General features: G+C 38.5%; 1 protein-coding gene across 1 annotated transcript in view; it reads right to left on the reverse strand.

Moving 5' to 3' along the window:
* dph1 (diphthamide biosynthesis 1) overlaps positions 1–22,151 on the reverse strand; it is a 115,807-nt gene extending 93,656 nt beyond the window's left edge. Inside the window, exons 1-3 of the mRNA XM_036562055.1 lie at positions 22,085–22,151; positions 19,279–19,428; positions 7,494–7,557 (exon numbers count right to left, since the gene is read on the reverse strand). Coding sequence (XP_036417948.1) covers positions 7,494–7,557; positions 19,279–19,428; positions 22,085–22,133 — 263 coding nt within the window. The 5' untranslated portion in view covers positions 22,134–22,151. The remainder of the gene's footprint in view (positions 1–7,493; positions 7,558–19,278; positions 19,429–22,084) is intronic.
* Between the last annotated feature and the right edge of the window lie 1,226 nt (positions 22,152–23,377).

Raw genomic sequence — 23,377 nt, forward strand, 5'->3', positions numbered from 1 at the left:
GACCGCCTCTTTCAGGAAGCTAACACTAAGTCATAGCTTGGATCTTCCAGCACGACAAAATCAACACAAAAATGGTTTACTGACCACAGAATTAAGGTTGTGTCATGGCCAGTCCAGTCCCCGGACCTAAACCCCATAGAAAAACCGTGGGATGAGTTAAAGAGGACAATCCACAATGTGGACCTCAGAATCTGAAGGATCTGGAGAGGTTCTGTATGGAGAAATGGCCTCAGATCCTTTGTTATGTGTTCTCCAGTCTTATTAAGCATTACAGGAGAAGACTCAGAGCTGTTATCTTTGCAAAGGGAGGCTGTACAAAGTACTGAATGAAGGGGTGCCAACAATTGTGGCACACAGATTTGAGAAAAAATGTTTATTTCCTGATCAGATTTAGTTTTTTTTAATCACTGCACTTCAAATAAAGTTTAGATTTTTGTTAATGTTTTGAATGAAGGTATTTTTTTTAAGAGCTGTTTTGCTCATGTTTACCAGGGGTGCCAATATTTGTGGAGGGCACGGTGTATGCTTCCAATTTTGTGGCGACAGTTTGGAGAAAGCCCTAGTCCATACAACGTCTGGGGTGAGGAACTCCAAAGTGTAGGGGTGACACTGAACTGCTGTAGGCTGAAGAGATGGACATGTAAACATGTTTTTGTGATTTGATAAGAACAACAAATTCAAAGCAGAGTGATTTTGTAGCTGTTTTTGGACTGGAGAGTGAACGGCACCCACTAAAACTTTAAGAATGTTTACATACTACATCAGGAACATTTCGTTTTCCATGATATGGGCCCTTTGGGGGCAGAGATGCAGAAATGGATCAGACCTCCCATATAGGTGAATCATAATCTTTGCTGTATTGTCTTTTCATGGTCTCAAACTCAAACTATTAAAATGTATGTGTTCTCATAGGAGTGTGCTTGTGCGTGTATGTTTGTCAACTTCAGCAAAGCTGTAATTCAGAGCAGCTTGTGCTCATTACAGTTTAAACCCCTGATCTATTTAAATCAGCTTAGATTCTACCCAGCTTTGCAGCTCCCCATTCCAAATACAGTCCAGAGCCATGTCTACTGCCAGTCACTGATCAACACATCCCACAGCTGTGAGGAGACCTTGATTACCCCCTCACGCACACACACGTTTGTCTTGCTATACATATAAGGACGTCCATAGGCTTCTACTGATTTTTGTGTTACTGTAGCTAAATAATACTACACCTAAACCTAAACCTAACCTTAACCTCAGTATCCAAAAGGCAATTTTTCTGCTCTTTTAGTTTTCAAATAAAAAAAGTAATTGTGGTGAAAACAACACATGCTCAAGTGAGGACCAGCAAAAATGTCCTCAATTGAGCAAAAGTTTTATATAGTCCTTTCATAGTGAGGACATGGGGTTCTCACAAGTATAGTACTCCAAGAACACACACACACACACACACACACACACACACACACACACACACACACACACACACACACACACACTTCCAGTACAATCTCTGCATGTATATATCCGATGCTGCAGTGCTGTGCCAACTTCTAGATTTAGACTCATGTAATAGTTGGTTTTATCCATGCCACAGTGTGACCCAGGCTAACCCTGCATGACCTGACTGTTATGAGAGTTTACACTGCAGTGACCCCATCGATTGACTACTTCAAATAACTACGCCAGCATTTTCCAAATAATCTCTTTCTGCCACATCTCCATCTACAGACCATCGATCACCTCACAATTTTGACACAGATAACGTCTTTGTATTTAGCAAAGGACTAAAATCCTTTTGACTCAAAACACTTTTATAATAGAAGCTGCTGCATCAGTAAACCTTAAAAACATGCATTTATTAAAAAACACATTCATGAATTTGTTTGTCAAACGTATTTGTAAACGAAGCTGTGTTTCTGTGTAATTCATTTATCACCTTTATTTATACAGCACATTAAAAAGAAAAACAAATGTCAGTCAAAGTGCTGCATGATAAGATCAACTAAAAGTAAAACATTAATTTAACCAATTAAAAAAATAAGACCCTAAGCCAAGCATCAACAATGACTACAAAACAGCACAATACATTCAAAAAGAAAAATAACATGCAAAACAACTCAAATCAGCAAAACAAGACAAAAAACTAAAAGAGCTACTGACAGCAGGATACAGCAAACCAAGAGGGAACTGATGACTGATGCACATCTTTAAATAGACTTTAATGACTAAGAGAATAACGTTTTACATTTTGAAATATCTATGGGATGGGATGAGTTTATGAAAAATAGAAGACCGTTAAAGAGTTCTGGATCAATGAAAAAGGTCCGGTCAAAACCTCATTTGAGTGCATGCAGTGGCTAAAATCAATTAGTAAGAAGACTGTAGTGCTCGAGAGGAAGAATGGAAGCAGAGGAGGTCAGAGCTCAGAGCCATGCTGTTCAGAGTTTTAAACATTAATAATAACACCTTAGATTCATAACTGGTAACAGGGTAGGAGGACAAGCACTCTTTTCTTGGTACTCATCAGGAGCCTTGCAGCATTTGTTCTGAGATGGAACTAGTTTTCCAGAGGGTGAAGAATTTGTGGTAATGGTGTTGGTATAGCGCAGTGGGGAACACCACTTCAGTCCGGGTTTGATTCTTCACCCAAGTAAGCACACAATGCTGTGTCAATAACAGTCATTGGGCAAAATTCCTTTCGCTACATTCAGCTGCCTCTTAACATGATTAAGCTGCCCTGGATAAGTCTCGAATGAAATAAACGTATCACATAAAATATTCATATAATTTAGTAGATCAATTGGAGCTCTGTATGGTACAGCAAATAGTTTGTAAAGTGCATTTTTCTATTTTGAAGCTTTCTGGCATTTTTTTAATAATTCTCACTACCACAATGTGCCCATGTGCGTTTTTATTACTTTTAACTGTCGAATCTCTTCATTTGAACGTTTTCCTTGTAAACTGTAAGAATGTGAACGAAAATGTTATGTGACATAAATGTTTTTAAAAACTTTGCTTCAACTGACACTTAGTCTGACAAGTACACAAATTATGAAACATTGCAGGGGAGAAAAAAAACAAACAAACAAACAAAAAAAAACACACAAAATAAGACAGATTCATCTCAGATTTAGCCCTACTGTGTTGCAGCAATGAAAAATTGTTCACTTAAACTAGGAAATGTTACTAAAAATCAATTTAAAATCATTCAGGTTTATTTTTTTCCACCAGGCATCACTGTTTGTATACGCAAGAAAAGAAACCATTGAGTTTTAGTCATTTAGTCCCAGTATTTGTCATGTTTGTGAGAATAACCCAACTGGGTGGATCATATTTATGAAAGCATATGGCATAGAATGAACTCATTTGTAACTGTAGTATCACAATGAGCAATTAGAAAAACAACAAATCATTCTCAATCAGCTCTAGCCTGCTTAGTCATTCTTCACCAGCAAAACAATCCAGCATTTACTCAGAGCTGATATTCTGCTCTAAAAAGAGCATAATGTTTGAAGGCCTGAAGGCCATCAGAAGTAGATCATTCAAGCCCTTCAAGACCTTCAAAGTGTCTCTAACAAAAAATACCAAGCGTTGATTGAACTCAATGTTCATTTGTGGCCAGCTGGACTCAACAGTGTAGGTGTTAATTCAAAACTGAGGGTTTTTGCTGTGGCAGAGAAATGAAGTGAAATGAAGAAGTGGAGATGAGAGGGAAAGTAGGAAGTCCTGCAGGAGGAGAGATAGAGAGCTGTGTAGGTGTCAGGAGGGGAAAAGAGTTTTAGGAAAGTAATTAGCAGACAGTAATTGCTCTCATTAGCTTTGGAGTGGAGTGGGTTAGGTAGGGATGGAGTGTGGACACGCTGTGCCTTCAGAGTCAGATGTGAGAGAGGCAGATAGCGCTACTTTGGCCTGATAAGAGAGAGAGAGGGCCCATCAGTACCCACGTCATCCCAGACACACGCTCCTGCACACAAATGGCCTCAGACGAGATCGAGAGTGCGAGCCGGAGATGACCGTGTCGCAAGAGATGGAAAGATTTAAGAAAATGAGGGAGGTGTGGCATTAACGAAGAGATGGAGCGAGAAGCCGTGGGGAGGAATGAAGGGAGGGGAGGAGTATGAGAGATGAATCCAACCCAGGCCTAAAGGTGTGAATCAGAATCGACTGCACACTCATCTGCAGGTAAGGTGTAAAGTCCATGAAGACCGACAATCGGTAATGAGATACCAAGCCTCTGACACCAGCCAGTAACTTTCTATTGAGGCTACAGAGGAGAGAGAACGAGGGGAAGAAGCACAAGACAGAGGCAGGTCCACTACTAAATTTATAATGATTTCAAAAGGGCAGAATGTAAAGTCTGTATTACTGACCGCAGAATAACTCTGAATATAATAAACTACAATTTTTCTTTTAGTAAACATTGAAAATGGGTCCTACAGACCCGAACACCACACAAGGCATAAACAAGTGAGTGAGGTGTTGTCATGCTAAACTGTAGATGTCCATGCTGATCTCCCTTTGATCAACCACCAGATACACTATAGCCTACTATTAGGGATGCAGTGAACATGAATTTTTATGGCCATTTACAATTTCTTTACAGCTAAATTTAGTATTGGCCCACAATTCCTAATTCCTTGGTGAGTGGTCAGTGACGGGATGCACAGAATTGTGAATTATGGGCCAGTGCTGACATTTAATATTTTTCACCTTACTTGCTGGTGCGCCTTGAAGGTGGACTTTTAGTCGTAAATCAGGCCCATCTGACTGACTAAGAAATTCCTTAGTCAGGGACAGTCCTGCTAAAGAGCCTAACTGGCTGAGACATTTGATAACTTAATATGCCATTTTGGCACCATAACGCTTTCATAATGCAGATGATTTGCCTGCATTTGAGAGCAGGCCTGGGGCAAAGCAGGGCCAGCAGCGACACGCAGTCATGCCACTTCTCCTATCCACACACACCTCTCTGTAACAGGACCGCTGTCTAATTAGCATTGAGCAGACGTGCAGAGAGGAATCTGCTTATGCTGAGCATTGAGAGGATAGCCTTTAAGGAATGAGGGACTGTATAACCCGGGAGAGAGGAATGGAAGAAAGCGTGAATGAAAAAGAAGGGGCAACGCTGGCCCTTCAACCCTGTGCACACAGACACACGCAAGCACTGCTAGGGAACACGGTATACACTGAAAACACACTGCACATGTAAACATCTCTGTTTAAATTAGAGGCAAATTCGTTTATTATTAAAGAGCAGTCCTAGCTCAGGCTTCTGTACACTTTAATATCGCTGTAGAGACAGACACTATAGCTGTGCGCCAGACTTTACTGTTTGGGTGTGTGTGGACATGTGCTTGTGTGCAAGAGCGCAAGTGTGACAGTGTTTGCATGCAATACGTTCAACGCTGGCTGTAACAAGATGTAATTAAGAAGAATAATGGTTTTGCCCTCGTCCCTCAGTTAACAAGTGAGGTGGTGATAGCAGCCTGGTGCTGGCAATCGTGTGTAATTTTCTGCTGAGCCCCAGATACGAGTTGCAGCAGGGAATTATGATAACGCTCACACATTTAATGACCTCCTCTCACAGTGCATAACACTACAGCTGCACAGGATACACACCACTGTCCATGTCCAGTCTGCAATGCCTCATGTCATGCCACAAGCCACCCCAGAGGGATACGAGAGATACAGGAGAGAGAGGTGTACTAAGTATTTTGCGCCAGGTGTCAGGTGTAAACAGGATGCATTTTACCTGAAAAAGCAAGTATGGTTCTAAGGTACGAGCATAAACCTGGAGTTTATGGGGCATCTACATGGAAAACCACAAAACCCGTCAAAGGAAGACAAAGAAAATAGAAAAAAAATGGCAGAGATATTGGATTTACTGAGGCTTTGCAGAAAATTTTTACTGCCTCTTACATCAACACTCCTAAAAATAAAGGTGCCAGAAAAGGTTGTTGGTGCACAGAAGAACCGCTTTTTGTTCCTTAAATAACCTTTCAATTTTGTAAATGAAAACCATTTTTGTAAATTGAGTGTAAAGAATCTTTTAAAGGTTTAAACCCACATCCACATAATGCAAAGGTTCTAGGAAGAACCTATACATTGGTGTAGAACCTTTGTTTTCTGTGAATGTTCTTTAAACCGTTAAACAGATTCTTCACACTCAGAAATCTCTTTTTAATATTTAATATTTTGTGTAGGGAACCAAAAGTGGTTCTACTGCATCGCTCAAAGAACACTGTGGCTATGTTCACACAGCAGGTGAAAGTGGCCCAAATCCGATGTTTTTCTTCATATGTGACACAGATGTGTTGTCTGTGTGGCAGTGTGAACAGCAAAAAACACACTGAATCTGACATTTTCAATTCCGATTTGAGATGCTTTCATACGTGGTATTGAAATCCGATACATATTCGTATATGAGGCAATACAACTCAGTCTAAACAGCCAGATCGGAATTTGTGCAACTTTTACATCAATCCAACTTGACATTCGTCATAATTTCGTGCTGCTGTGGCCACATAAACATTTAGGCTGATGTTTCTGTACAAATAAAATTAGAAGACACTTATCCAAACCCCTACGTGTTCAAAGAGATTTCGAAAGAAATGGCCGAACGCAGACGTGGGAGAACAAGGCAGCTGTGTCAAACAACGGCTAAAAGTCTGAAAGCAAAGTTTAAAGAATCCGAGGACAAGACACAAAGAAGTGACCGTGCCCTTTTACAGCGAGCTGAAACTGGAACCTCTGGGATTTGGGCCAGTTTTACCTGCAGTGTGAATGTAGCCCTTGTGATGGTTTATTTTTAAGAGTGAATGGTAGGAGTCATAGCAGTTAGATGGATACAACTGCCTCAAAAAAATGCTGAAAGAACATTTACCAAAAGAATAAAACTACCTTAAGTCGCTTGCCTAATGAGTCTGGTACTGACTTGTTATGTGTTATGGTTTCAAATCTTTGAGTCAGAGTAGAACTGATGTTTGCAAAATTCAGATAACTCACATCTTCATTAGTTACTGCTGCTATATTTGTCAAACCTTCTGCTCATGTTACCAGGTGGTGTCCGTAACTCTTGTGCTAACAGACAAAAAAAGCTCCGCAGCAGAAAAGTCTGAAGAACACAAAGAAGTACCTCTGAAATTGAAATTAAACTGGCTTTACAAGATGTTCAGTGCAGATTTACATGTTTAAGAAATGAAAATACGACTGTAGGCCAACGAACAAATGAATTGGGTAAATCATCTTTATATTAATCAAGCCAAGGAATCTTCTAGGTTTGAGCTAAAGAAGCTGCTTCATTTCCTTTATGTTCTTTATTGTCTCAGTCTTGATGATGGCTTCACGATGTCACTGCACAGTTTGCATGATTATCTACAACTGCAGTAAACCAAATGTTCACTTCAGATGCATTACAAGTGCACATCACAGCAGCATCAAGGCACATTTTGCACTGCTTCTAGCACTCTAGGTGTGCATGAGTCTGAGAGTGAGAGTGTACTTACTTCTCTATGATGTCAGCGATCACACAGGCAAACATCTGCAGCCCCTCAGGCAGCTGCAAGGCCACTGTGAAGCAGAGAAGAGGCCAAAAGTCAGGTCAGTGTAATAGAAGAGTGAGTGACAGCTGCATGCTCTGGGCTTTCATATGGACTGGCTGGGGAAGCAACAAGACTGCGTGATCAGGACAAAAACAGCAAGCTGTGATTATACAGCAACATACTGTGATTGCGATATGACAAAACACATTGCTGAACAGCTCTTATTTGTCTCCAGTATGATTAAAGAGACAGGCATGCATGATTTTAGGAAAACATTTGTCAGGCTGCATAAATGACTGTGATTCATAAGAAGTGACAACAGAAATGTCTGTGATTTGTTACAGCACTGATTTGCATATACTTCACATTGTTTTGCAGTATCATGCTGCAGAGGATAAATAAAAAAAAATAAATAAAAAAAAATAAAGAAGAATCTATTGTGCAGTCCTGGTGTACATACTGAAGTGCTGCTACTGCTTACTCATGCACTCTGCACTCTTGAGTTCATAACTCCTGCAGTAACAAGGAGACACCTGTGCATTACTAGATAAATACTGCCAAGGCTTAATAAGCAATATTGTTACTGCTAGAACAAAACATTGTACCTCCAACATGGTAACTTCTCAGGACAAAGGAAAAACATTCTTAACTCAAAACAGAAATAAATGTTAAAAGATGTCTTTACACAATGTAAAGGGCAGCTGCTGATTTCGATTATGTAAAAAAATATATATACACAATTTTTGTCCCAGCAGTAGCAATATGCTGATTGTTAGGGTCTCACTGACCTCATGACAATTCAAATAAAGATTTAGAAGCAAATTATTCAATTAATCATGAAATCTCAAATTTCATCATTGTTTAATTTAATTTTCTGGGACCACTTTTGATCATTTTGTTACTAACTTATAATATTATGGATAATTTTTTTTTTTTTTTTAAATATTATAATCTTTTTGGCACCCCATTTTCGTTTCCCCCTAGTTGAGTCATTGCCAAATCCCACTCACAAGCTATGTCTCCCCCATGAAATGATGCCTCCTCTGAGACATGAAAATGAAAGTTAGCTAACGCATCTTTTCAAACTGAAGTTTTGCATGTTTTCTAACACTTTAATACACAAACGTGTTTTCAGAAACTATTAACACAGTACAATACATAAAGTTGTTTCCCCTTAGGATATTTGTTTGAAAATTGCTCGAAAATTTAATTTTAGCCAAATAATGAGATGTATACTTTACTGAATATTATTATAATTGATTAGAATCGTTTATAGCAATGCCTCAAGGTATATCACACCCCAACTTATTCTACATATAATGGGCGCCACAGCAGCTAGAAAGAGATTAGTGTTGTTATAAATAAACCACACCAGCCAGACATACTGATAACGAATTATACAAAGTTAAGGATTAAAAAATAAACTGTTTACATAGACGCAGTCTAGCCTTATGACTGCCTTATGAACAAAATTAAGGCGGCGCCCTAAAAAGTGCTGAGAACATCTGCTGTTGAGAGGCCGGCCTGAGCACTGCTGGAAAAGTTACAGAAAAAGTGAGAAATCAGTGTGAAATGAATATGGATAAGACACAGAAGAGATAGCAGCACTTCTACAGACTAATATGAAAGAAGAAGGAATTGGCAGTGCTGGCCCCATTAATGGGTCCAGCAGCCAAGACTAATCAATAAATGATTCTTTAATTAGGAGGCTGAGTCCTGGCTGTGTTAATTCAATAGCAATAGTTCAGCAGAAATACTTTAAAAGATGCAATAAAATAAAATAAATAATTAAAACAACATAGGAAAATTTAAAAAATGTAAGAAATGTAACCACTTACTATATAATTTTATCAACACTGGAAAGGCACTCAGACTGAAGAGCTCAACCTCTGTGTGTCAGCCAGAAGGAAAAATGACTGCAGTCTTACAGATTAAAGTCTTCGGATGATTCCCAGATACGAACACAACACTGATAAGTCTATATTTTGATTTGGATTAGGCTTTGCAAATTGTTGTATGCATGGTTCTGTTTTAACTCCAGGTAGAGTCTGGATAGGTTTCTTACTTCTCTAGGCTGCAAGCTAACTAGCTAGCAGGGTCTTAGTTGCATTTATTGGCTGGGTTGCCAGATTGGGCAGGATCAGCATTTTAATGCAACTTGCTGTGAAATAATTATTTAACAGTGATTTTTCTTTATTTCCTTGTAGCATTTAAAATGTTTTATTAAAAAGTTAAATAAATAAATACTTTGTATGCAATAGTGCAAAAAAATATACATTTAAACCAACAATTAGACTGACAGTTTTTGTTCATTATGTTATTAAATTGAAACATGTCGGTTCTCATTGTAACAGGATATTCAAATATTCAAGATAATATCCAAAAGAGTATTTGAAAATGAAAGTATTTGATAGTTGCAGATTTATAGTGACTGTCTATCTGCTAAATTTAATATATTTGGGGGGGACTGTACGGTCTGTGCAAAAGATATTGCACAATTTATATTGTATATTTTATTGTTTTCCAATATGTTAAACTCAGCAAATGAATACTGTGACAGTAAATTTTACTTATATTGCCCAAAACTATTACCATATCATTTGCAATGACAATTTTGATGAAGCGATCACAGGCAAATAGCATAATAAGGCACAGCTGCATCATTGTAAATATCATGTCCTGTGACAAATACATGCAACAGTTCCCAAAAAAGTGCTTTCAGCATTCAAACAAGACCAGGAGCAACTCACAAAAACAACTTTAATAAACACCATTGTACCATATTTGTGTTTGAACAGCATGGACATTTTTCTCTCCTTCTTCAATGAGCACTAGCATCATGCATGGACGTCCTGCACTGTTGTCTTGGAAACAGGCCTCAAACTAGCGCTGCTCCAACATGTGCCACACAGCCTTTCATTTAACGAGAAGCATAATTACAAACTCCAGGTGAGAATTTTTTAAGGAGCCGCTTTTCTTCACATACAAACTGAAGTGGCTCACTGGCCTCACTGATGTGACACAGCACAACCAATTAGCAACCCTTTGGCTTCGGTCATAATGATCTAGAGTCAGAGCAGATGACTCACACAAGGAGCTGCACTTACTCAAAACTGAACTTTAAAACAGGGTTTGCACTGTGGAAAGAGGAGATGACATTTTGATCTTAATGTCATAAAAATCAGGCCAAGCATGTTTCGTGCATTGATCATAGAGGCCAGTCGTGCAACAGTACTATTCTTACACTGTTATTCTGTGGAATGTTTCTAATTTTGGTTGCGAGACACAGTGGAACATACTGTCCAGGCTAATGTCCCACATTAAATTCCAACAGGCTCTAATTGGCTAATTAACTGAAAATATTCATTTTCTTAAGCTAAAGAACAAAAACACACTCAGCATCCAGACGAAGGTAAAACCTCTGACCTGTGGTCATTAGAGAACAAAGCGACTGTGACCTGTGGTCAGGAATCAATGGTCTGCGCTGAATAAATAAGCCTAGGAAGCTACATGAAGACTTCCAAAGCCTGGGGAAGATGTACAAATCACGCATTTCCTTGATTTCCTAAGTGAAAAAAAAGACATCCTCTACAGAAAACACACTTCTGCACATTTTAATGTACAATTACTGTTTATTTAATAAATTTAACACATTTGGAAAAAATGGAAAGCGATAGTGTCAGATCCTGTATCATGCTAATCACTGCACACTTTCTTATACACTGACTACATTGGTAATTAAATAGCTCTGGAGGAAGTAACCAGTGGAGCAAATATTGCTAAAACACCATTAGGGATGTGAGGTAGCAGTTATTTTCTAAATTTAGTGAAAGGTCTGGGATTTCAGTGAAAGTCCTACATTATACCTACTGGAAGAAAGTGAATCATAGAACTGATTTTGGACTTAGTAACAGCATAGTGATGGCTAATATAAGTCCATGTTTAATCCCTAGAATTCACAGTTATTGCCAGCAATAGCACAAGCTAGGTGCAAGTCTATATGAATTATTTCTCACCTGTAGCTCATTGAAACTAGGAGAGAAAAGTCGAAAAGCGTGGATTTTACAGAACATTTGTGTCCGTCAATAGAATCTGATTATATTTTAATATGACATTAATTTGATAAAGCATGATTTTTGTTTATTTAGTCCTGTTTTATGAAGAAAAGAAACACCCTTTAGATTTCTGCAATTTGTCATTTTTTACGTAAAAACAAAACAGGAAAAAAGTTAGAAATGACAGAATTTAAATGAAAAGGAGTGCTTTCTGGGAACATCCAGCCTTCCACTGCAGGGAAGTATCCACAGCAGACAGGTAAGTGCTTTTTATGATACACACAATGCCTCTTCAATTTCTATCAGTCCTAATACTCAAGCTTCTGCTAGGGATGAAGGGAGAATTCGTTCCAATAACATCATTAAAATCATCAAACCCTGTGCAATTATTAAATTAAAGAAAATACATCTTCAAAACTTAAATAATTCATGTACCCCTACAAAAACAGTCCCCCCAAAAAACAATGTAGTGAGCAGAAAATTAAACGTTGCTTTACTCAATATAAAGTCACTAAATAACAAAACATTTCTGATTTGAGATTTTTTAAAGAGAATAAGTGTACTTTTATGTATCCACAGTTTATGGTTTCAATGGGAATCGATTCATCACAAAAATGTAACACTTCTTGTGGGGTCCCACAAGGTTCAGTTTTATGGTCTTTTTACCTCTAGGTGATGATATTAGGAAACATAATTTTCACAGCTATGCTGACGACACCCAAAGATTTCCATTCATTCTGATTAAGATTCTGTAGACAGGCTGCATTTGTTACCAGCAGAGTTCTGTAATGTTCTTTTTACTGAGCTTCCTGAGAAAACGAAAACATCCTCTATAACTATGACAAAATTCAGCAGCACTGATCCCAACAAAAAAAGGAGCTCATATCACCCTTGTGTTGGAAGAACTGCACTGGCTACCTGTATCATTCAGAATAGATTTTAAAGTTCTGCTACTAGTTTTTAAGACTCTAAATGACCTTAAAGCACCTTCTCACATCACAGAGTGTCTGTCAATGCTCCAACATGCGATCTTAGATCTGCAGATACTGGCCTTCTGCAAATACCCTTCCATAAAATACAGAACCATGGAGAGATCCTTTCTGTTATTATGCTTCTAAACAGTGGAATTCAATTCCACCTTTCAGTAGACACTCAAGCTCAGTGCACATTTTTAGAAACATTTGAAAACGTATATCTCTTTACTTAGCATTTAATGAAAACTATGTCTCTTGGTAGTTTCCTTCTTAATTTGATCTGTCATCTTCTTATATGATTTTAAATTAGTACCCGTAATTTCTTGTATTACTGTTAAGCTTCATCACCTGTCTGTATAGTACTTTGAGCTGCTAAAGGCATAAAAAGTGCTCTTTAAATAAAGATTATGATTCTTCTTACTATTAGTATTATTATTTTGACTAGAAATTAAATACATAAATTAACAAAAGTTTATCAGAATTATAGTAAATGAAAGTTTCTGTTTATGCAGTTGCACCAAACTTTAAAACTAGTTTAAAATAATCAGGGTTACAGTTATTATTTTATTTATTTTGTTACTGGTTACTGTAGGTTAACTTCGGGTGGTTGAGGATTTACAGCAGCGTGCAAAATGTGATATTTTGTTGATTTCCTAAGGGAAAATAAGTTAACACATCCTCTAAAGGAAAAAAAAAACATGGCATTACTCTGTACATTTCAGGGCACAATTTCTATCTAGTTTAACATGTCATAACTTTTGCACAGCCCACATTTGTTTTTGTTTTCTTCCCCAATATGTTAAATCCAGCAAATAAGCAGCAGCTACACATTAAAATGTGCAGAAGTGTGTTTTCTGTACAGGATGTGTTAACTTATACAGCAAAATCAATAAAATGTCATTAGACTATGGCACGCAAATAACTGCAAACAACTATAATCACTGATTTGTTAGATTAGTTTATTAAAAATAAGTTGCACAACCACCTATAAGCACAAAAGTGGACATAGAGAAGAAGAAGGAAAGAGAAGAGAAGAGGGCAAATGTCTGAGGCTTTCTCTGATAAAAGGTTAAAGAATTGCCCTCCTTCAGTCCGGACACACACAGACAGGTCATTACTTGGGGAAAGGGCGAGTTTATTAACAGTAAAAGGTTACTCAGATCAGCAGGGCTGACAAATCACTCTATCCATCCATCCACAGGCTTGAAGGTGATGAGAAGGCCAGGCTCTACTTCTGGACTAAGCGGCGGCACAATTGCAGGTGCTGGATTCAGAAATGCCATAAGAACGGCAAGAAATGCCAAAGTGCCAGCAACCGCACTGACAAGAACAGAGCAGAGGAGTGAGAATGTGGAAAGAGCACACACACACACATATGGAGCTACACAAGTGTGCTTAGTGCTGGTGTAACTATAAGCATGGCACACAGACAAAAGAACAAAATGTTACTGCCCATCAAACTGTCAGATGGATTCAAAGTGCATGGCTGCAGGACAGTTTTCAATGCTACATTTGTATGTGGACAGCCAGGAAGTAAAGGCAGCCTCCACAGCATCCACTGAACAGGCAATATAACTAAGCAACAGTGGAAACTGATTTTAGCACCAATTGTACTATAACTTTTTAAATTAAACTAAAAAAACTAATTAAGTACTACAGACAAAACCAAAAAGTAGTTATATATTTATATTTATTTCAGGGCTATTAGCCTTAATGGTGATAAATGCATTCATTATCAGCTCTAAGAGACCAAAAGATGTCCCAGCTTAGTAAATCTGGCAATAGATGTCTTCTGCCTTATTTTGGGAAGTGTATTTTACAACTCCTTGCTCTACCTATTGTTTACGTATCATATAATATATATGCCATATTGGAAAGTACTTAATCTGAGCTATATTTCAACTTATCAATCAATATTTTGGATCCAACTGCACAATAACAAACTAGACTGATTTATATCAAATTTCACAATTTGAAAGCAAGCAATTTACAAATCACTAAAGCTGCAATATAAAATATAGCCTACAACTTTTCAGAGGGGATTTTTTTACCTAATAACTCTGAATAACTGCAGATGAGTTTGAATCACAAGCAACTAATCAGAAGCAACTAAATACCCACATGATGCATACATGACAACCACTACTGGCACACTATGTTCAGCACTCAAGCCTGGAGCCAGAAAAAGTGGATATGCTGGGGATATGTTGGTCTTCTTGGCCAGTAAAACAGACCTGGACCTTAATTTGTAGCAAAGAATAACAATTTAAATGGCTTTCAAAATACTGGTCTGAATATCGCTATTTGATTTTTCCCTCAAATCATTCAGCCCTACCTAACCCCAATTTTCCCCCCCCCCAATTAGTTGGGACACTAATCCAACTGTACACACATCATGTTCAAACCAGAGATCTTCAATGCTTATGTTGGAACACCATTCGGCACATCTGACTTAAAACGTCATTAACATTCTGAAAGACATTGCTTTAGACAACTGGAATTTGTTGAATTAATCTGTCAAAAAATATTGTGTCTTGGTAATAAATTGTCTGTGAGAAAGACTGGCGATTTAATGAAAACTCCAAAATCAAGTATTAAAAATGTACTGAAGTCATGGAAAGAGACAGAAAGTGTTCAAAAGCTGCCACACTCTAGCCATCCAAACGAGAAAATCCAACAAGCCTGACTAAGCATTAAGTGTGCAAACTCAAACGGTCAGGCTTGCACTTCAAGAAGGTAAACTCAAGGTAACAGTCACAGGCACATCTTAGGCTACATTCAGACTGTAGGTATAAGTGTCCCAGATCTGATCTACTGTTCAAATCTGATGTTGTTGTTTGATCGTTTACATTTTCTTTTTAATGTGGCCTATAAATGACATCAGTCTGAACAGATCACACTTCTGAACTGACCTGCATGTTCAAAAGAACACAGAACACAAACAGCAGACACTAAAAGGCCCACACTGGACAAAGTTTACAGAATAAATGGTGAGATTCTGTGTTTGCTTTGAGAGTGAAAGCTGATCAAACAGAGAAAGGATGTGCAGGTTCTTTCAGCAACCTGTCGTAAAGCATGCAAGCAACTTGATTTAGACTGACGTCAACTCAATTTACGCATTGCCTTAATTCAGCCATTAATTAATCAGCACGATATCAAACTTATATCAACACATATTAATACATATACTTACATATACTTATATTAATAGGCTTGACTTTAGTCACAGAGAAAACGCTTCTTAGACTGCCTACATACTTAAGAAATTCATTCGCCTGAGAATATGATAGCATTTTTACCAACATATCGATTCGAATGGGCTTAATGTAACCTAAGGTCATGTGAACGTCTTGTCTTACAGTAGGTAAAAGCTAGAATCTTTACTGGGACATTTAATTTTAGGCAAATTCTGCCTCTGAACACTCCTGACCGGCTTAAAAAAACAGTAGGACTTAAATTCTGTCTTGTTCCTATTTTCTGTTTTATTTTTATTCTTTTGTCTTGCTCTTTACATGCTTTGTGTTTTAACTTCTGTGGTTAAAATTTCACTTTATTTGTGCCAAATAAAGAACAAAAAAATTTTAAGAAAAAAAAATTGCTGTGTGGTAAATATTCATGATTAGCACATTAATCACTTGGTCAAATGTAACCACTGGACAGACTTTATACTGGGCTACACGTGTCAAATTTCAACTGCGGTAAGTGGCAGTTTTCAGTCTGAGTAGCGTTATTCACATAGTTATGCATGATTCCGTCTCTTATGATCCAACTCGACCACACACTGGCCTGTGTGATTAATAATAAACATTCTTTTAGTTCTTAACTGGTGTGTATTAGTCACTGCATCTGTCAGGTACTTCGGCCTCAAAGCTTTCATTTTTTTCCCCAAGTCTCAGAGCAGCACAAAACAAGACAGACAAACTCACAAAAACTGGAGTAGCAAATTGGGTGGGGGCAAAAAAGAAGCAAGAGAGAGAAAGAAAAGTGGCACAGAGTCAATAAGGTGCTTTTTGCCTTGTGTATCCTGAGAGAGAGGAGACTTAACACAACAAAAGACCAGCATATATACCCTGTAGAGAAGTCAGAAAGAAGCAGGCACTCTCCACGAACCACCTGTGAACACATTCACCACATCAAACACCTATTTGCTGTTATTCACATCAATGGAGGCTTGAAATTTGTCATTTCTGCACTGTGTTATCAAGATTGGCACAAACTCGGGGCGGACTCCATGCAGGTCTGAACTTTACTTTTTTCAATGGATTTAAAGCTTGGCACATTTTTAGACATTCTTAATTCACCTCTATTCACTGTTCTCTTTATTAGCATCATCAGAATGTGTGAGAATGTGCAATGGCTGCCACATGCTACTCACTAACACCTGCCTAAGAATGATGGGAGTTCATGCTGGGCTCTGGGCCTCCTCGTGTGCATCAGAAGGAGTGATGCAAAGCTGACAGTGGGGGAGCATGGCAGTCATACTTTTATAGACATGAGATGGAATAATGAAGAGATGAGAGTCACACCTGAAACACCTTCTCACTTCCCCTAAGACATATTTAAAGTTTTTCATTTAAACATCATGCTCAATAAGCACAACAATGGTTAACGAAGCTGAAAGAATTAGATTTCACATTTTTTCTTACTGCTCTTCTGTTTTTCTGTAACTATAGCATACAGTGCATTTCACAACAAACATGCATTGCTTTAATAATACACAGGTCCTTAAGTTCACACCATGAGTCAGTTTTGTGATTAGCAGTCTAACTGAACCAAATTTGATGATTCAATATTGATCATATATAACCTATCAAAATATTAAACATACCTATGACATTTTGACCTAAAACTGGAGTTTAATGTCCCTGTTATGTAATATTCTGGAGCGCAGCATTACATCCCTCAGCCATCATTTTCATTCATCAATGTTCTCTCACTGTAGTACCCAGCGTGCGTGACGTAAATGCATCATACGACATTCAGAACCTGTGTTGTCAACCAATCCTGACTACTAGGCTAGACACTGATCTAAAGGCTAATAAATACAACCAACCAAACCAAATATTTCAGTCATCTAACAAAGCTGTAAAGAAGTAGTGATCCGATCTTTATTCAGCACACAATGGACACCAGAGACAAGCTTTTCCCCTTTCAGCCAGAGGAAAGAAAGCAAACTGATACTTACATCCAGTGGCAAATCATGACTAATAGAGCTTGTCCTTCAATTTGGGCCATAAATGTCAAAACCCAGTCAAAATATGCAGAAAAGACCCACCTCAACAATAATGCTAACTTCTGCTACTGTGCCTATAGAATTCTAGTAGTTTGTTAGCACTAAGCTAACAGTGTTTTGTATGAACACCTTTCGGCGATGCTGAAGCTCTTACTGGAATTTTCCAATTCACCTTAAAAGGTGCAGCAGTTAGATTCTGGGACACTTATGCACCAGACTGTAACTGCTACACCATTTAAGGTGGGATGGAAAATTCAATTCAAGACAGTTTTAGACAAAACACAGATAAGCAAAGCTTCTACAAGATATTCCATGTTTTACTTGAAGCCTGTGACACAAATATTAGCATATATTTTATCTCGTAGAAGTTTCACAGTAACTCAGTACAGAGTAGAGAGGACTCCTTGATTAGGTTGACGCTCGTATTCAGTCAGTGACGTATCTAGGATTTCCTCAAGGACTAGAAAAGCCCTGAAAGGCTGAAAGAAGATTTAAAGACAGTTACTAAAATTATGACTGTCTTTCTTCTGTATTCACCATCTACGGAAAAAAAACATCCTGTCTCCAAAAATCCACCCAAAAGCAGTTGCAGTTTTTCAAAAATTAGTCCTACCTTCAAGAAGCATCATTATACGGGTTTTTTCTGTCTTTAAACCAGAAAATCGCATTTTAGAGACTACTACAACACGGCTGTAGGATGCAAATAAGTACATTTACGACGGCAGTAGTGACGGTTATATTCTGAATTTTGGCCGAAGTGTCCTTTTAGGGTTTACATGCCTCACTTCCACAACTTAAGAATAACTTTGAGTAGGGTGCCTAGCTCGACTTTGTGTAATGGGATATTTGACTGTCTTTTCAAGAAAACAGCCTCCAGTTGAAATGATTTCACACTTCAGAACGTCTGATAAGGGTGATGTTTAGATCTGGTTACTGAAAAGACCACAGAAGGCATTTGACTTTATCGGTGTTCATGAAACCGTTTAGTTGTGTTCACACAATCACGAGAACCTTAATCTATAAACAGCCTCATATTCTCTGGCCATTATCGAAACATGCAGAGCAATCAGTGGACTTAATGACTCCCATGAGCCGACTGCCCATTCCCTTATAGATCCACCAGCACCACCACATTTAACATCATTATAGATCCAACACTACTTGCCAACAGATAGTGTGTACATGTGAAATTTGAGTTTTCTGTGGCTGTTGCCATTCAACAGGAGCTCAATGCTGCTGTTGTTGTTGTCATGTTTGTGTGTAAATAATGGTGTCTGAACAAGCATGAAATACAAAATTTGGATCATTAACATATTTTTACTATTGAAAATATTATATAATTGTAAATGTTCATGAGAATAGCAAGAAGAGATGACTGAAATATATATTTCTGAAGAATATTCCTTTCAAAGTGATGGTCTTAATTGCTATTTGTAATAACAATAGCTAGCACTATTTATAATAACCATAGCTAGCACCAGACTCACCTCTTTTGGCTTTTGCCTGTTTCACCCGCCACACCGTTTTGTGTATCTCAAAGTTGTAGTTGGCAGGCAGGACACGAATAGCCTCTTGAAGCTCTGGGTCTTTGAGAATCTCATCAGGAATCTGATTGGCAACCCTCCTCGGACCTCGCACTAAACCACAAAAGAGACACAATTCAGGCTACAGTTACAGTATACAGCCAATCAGTACAAAAGCAAACACCCCTAATAAACTATATAACTATAAAGTGCACTTTCATTGTTTTGGTCTATGAGTGCTAAAGTTCTTATGTTCATCGTAGGTCTGGCTATTATGCACCTATATTGTGGGAATTCAGAAGTTGTAGCACATTTTGCACATAAACACAACTTGTTTTGAAAGTCCCTCATGGACAAGGTATGGACCTCTAAAACAAGGCCTCAATCGAGCACTCTACACAAACTAAAAAGTGCAGTTATGACAACCTCCAAAGATGTTTAAACAATGACATTTCTTTTGACTCTGTACTCCAGCACATCATTCTAACAGTGACTACTGTGTTAAAACTGAAAACTTACTTTTATACTGAAATGTACTTTCACCCAAATTAACTGACCTATTAAAGTATCTCAGACTAAAGTATTTGAATGCTTGGCTTTGCAGGTTTCATCAGTCTGACCTCACTAAAGCCCTTTTTTGCTGAATGCAATCAAATCCTCACAGCAACGCTCCAACACCTAGTATAAAGCCTTCTTTCCAGAAAAGTAGAGGCTGTTACTGCAGCAAAGGAGGACAGACTCTCTTTCAGCACTTTTGATTTCAGAGGAAACACTGGATGAGCCGGTGTCTACAAGCATTTGGACACAGCTTAGCTTTGAGTTTGTCTAACATTTCTGGTGCCCTTAAAAGGGGTGAGGATTCACAAATCATGCCGTCATATATAAATGGTTCCTTAGCATGGGTGAAAATGCTACAGTAGTCCTGAAAAGGATTTATACGCTTGTGCCATACTTAAACATGCATTAAGTTCACTGTGTTAGGAAACAAAATGCCAAACCAAATTTATGCATTTATATTTAAACAGATCATTCCAAGACTGTAATTTTCATGATGGTAAAGTGTTCTTTCAAAAGGTAGCTGGTGACTTTTGGATCCTTATCATTTGAACAGTTTCTCCGCACACTTCTACAGGTTTGCATCCAAAACGCAATCAATAAACATAAATTGACGAACATCACTGTAAAAAAAAACAGCCCCAGACATTGAGATTTCCACTTCTGTGCTTTACAGTAGCCTCAGTGTTGTCTGTTTGGAGTTTTTCTCCAGAACATTCAGGATTTCTACATCAGTTTAATGTTGTGCTATAAGTATTTTTCTCTGAAACAAATATCAGCTTGTTACATATTTTAGAAAGTAACCTAAAGACCTTTCAGAGCCTCTAAAGTGCCACTGTGAAAAACAAAAAAAAAAAACATACATATACACACTAATGTGCCAAAAGTCATTGGACAGGAACTAGTATCATGTAGGACCCCCTCTGGCCCGGCGAAGTGCAACTCAACGTGGCATCCCTTTCACAACTGGATGGAAGACCTCTGGAGGGATGTTGAGCCATGTCGTCTGGACAGCCACCCACAGCTCTGTGGTATTTGTAGGTGCAGGATCTCGGGTGCGAATGGACCTTTACATCCCGTAAATGTTTGATTAGGCTCATGTCAGGCGAAAGTGCAGGCCACACGCCATTCTTCAGAACTCTCCAGAATGCTCCTCAAACCAATTCTGGACAACTTGGGTGCATTATCCTGCTGGAATTTCCCATCATTGTGGGGGTACATGAAGTTCACAAAGAGCTGCAAATGGTCACCAAGCAGTGAAACATAGCATCCAGCAATTAATGTCGTGTTTAGGCGGACCAGTGAACCCAACCCAGGCCATTAGAACACACCCCACACCAGTATGGAACCACCACCAGCCTGTACAGTGCCTTGTTGACAACTGGAGTCCACGGCTTCATGGGATCTGTGCCACCCACAAACCCTACCATCAGCCCGAAACAATTGGTACTGTGATTCATCACAACACACCACCTCTAGGGTCCAGTTAGCAACCTCATGAGCCCAGGTGAGGCGCTGTGTCTGGTGTCGTGGTATTAACAGAGGCACTCTGGTGGGCCTTTGCTCCAATATCCCATGGAAGCTAAAGAACGATGCACTGACCTGTGGGATATGCGTGTGGGGTCTCCTGCAGAGTCGCTTGCAAAACGTGTGCGAGGGAACGCAGTGCCGTTACTTCTTTAACCAAAGCCCCATAGGCGCTATGTAACAACTTCAACAAAATGAACCGATAGTTCAATAGTTATTAAGGGGGAGATTACAACATACAACTCTAATAGTTCTGGTTCTTTCAAATCAAACGTGGTGGAGTTCAAAGACAGCAAGAAAGTGTATTTGAACTCTTCAGCTACACTTGGATTTTAAAGCTGCAATGTTACATCAAGAGTCATTTTATTGCTTTTAAGAAGGTACCTGCAGTGGCGAGAAAGTAGCCACAAACCAGCTACTTTCACTTCTCGAATAAAATATTTACTCGACCTCGTTACTGTTAAGCAATATCTAATTTTCTCTGTTTGTCTCAGTTAACTGGCAGTGCTATTTCATTTCTCCTGTACGTGTCTATGCCGCTAGCTAACGCTAGCACGTAGTAAACATGCTGCTTCTGGGATATCACACGCCTAAAGCAGGAGCAGTAACAACGAAAGAGTCGCAGAGCATGAAATCCTTGCGCTTTTGAAACTAAAAAGCCTTGAAATAAAATAACACGAGTGTTTACCTGCTGGCTTTTTAGTCACGACTTCTACATCTCCGGTGGGCGCCGCCATTTTTCCGCAAACAACTCCACGTGGGTTCAGAAAGGCATTACGAGTAGAGCACAGAGAGCTTCAACGAGGATCCATTAGATCGACTCCACTGATACCGTGGCTGTGAAAACAGCGTACACACACTATTTAATGCACTTCAGAGTATACTTAGTTGTCAGGTTGCTTCGCAAAAACAGACTGAAATTAAGACTGGTTTAAAACTGAAATTAAATTCATATAAAAATATACTGCTGCCTATTCATATAAAACCATACATACCAGTGAATCATTGTTCTGTCTCTTTTCTTGCCTGCTATAATACAATAGCCCAAGGCCTTTGTACACCAGCTAGGGGTCTGGACTCTGGGCTCTTTTGTCCTTTTTCACTAAATTAATTCAGCTTCTAAATGAAATTAGGTGTATGGGGAGCAGGGAAATTACTGAAACGTGCACTTAAGGACCAGGATTGAGAAAACCTTGCAAAACGGGTCCATTATATGCTGTTGTTAAGATGTCATTTTAATTGACTTGTAGTTTTATCATTCACAGACTCCATTTTAGTCAATTTATGAATAAGAGTCTTTAATGTCGCCAGTGACTCTTTACCTCCTTCTGTGCCGCTGCTGCTTGCATGGTGAGAGTCTGGCTGTGAATGGAGAGGCAAGTGATAAAAATGAGTCATTTGGGCTGCTAGGCCTACAGCATGCCACAGCATGAAGCCTGGTTACAAGGCTTTTCTATATTAGCATGTTAGCAGCTGAGACAAGTGGTGCAAATTCAGACTGCACTGCTGCTGTGAGTTAAGAAGTGTGTAAGAAGTGTTTTAATGGCTTAAACAAGAAAGACTGATCACCTCAGAACTGATGCAGCAGCATATTTATTTTTAGTTTTTCCATAGTTTTATGTGTTCCATAGATAAACAGGATAAAGTCTCACAAATAATAATATCTCTAGGACTTTGAAGTTACCTCAACCTTAGTTATCTATAATTACAGGGCCCATATCCTATGATTTTCTTTCATTTATTTATTTTTTTTGTCTGATGTCCACTTGTAACATACGTATGAGTTTAAGTTTCAAAAATACATCATATTTTCATATATATTATATGACTTTTTTCCAACATCTCTTTATCCCTCAGAATTAATCAGGTCATGCCTTAAAGACAGATATATGTAAATGACCTCTGTTCTGATAAGCTGCCCTGTATACTCCTTATGGGGAGTGAATGGTATGTACGTGTCTGTGGCCGTGTTTGAAATGGC

The sequence above is a fragment of the Colossoma macropomum genome, unplaced genomic scaffold (assembly GCF_904425465.1).
Source record: "Colossoma macropomum unplaced genomic scaffold, Colossoma_macropomum, whole genome shotgun sequence".
Taxonomy (NCBI): domain Eukaryota; kingdom Metazoa; phylum Chordata; class Actinopteri; order Characiformes; family Serrasalmidae; genus Colossoma; species Colossoma macropomum.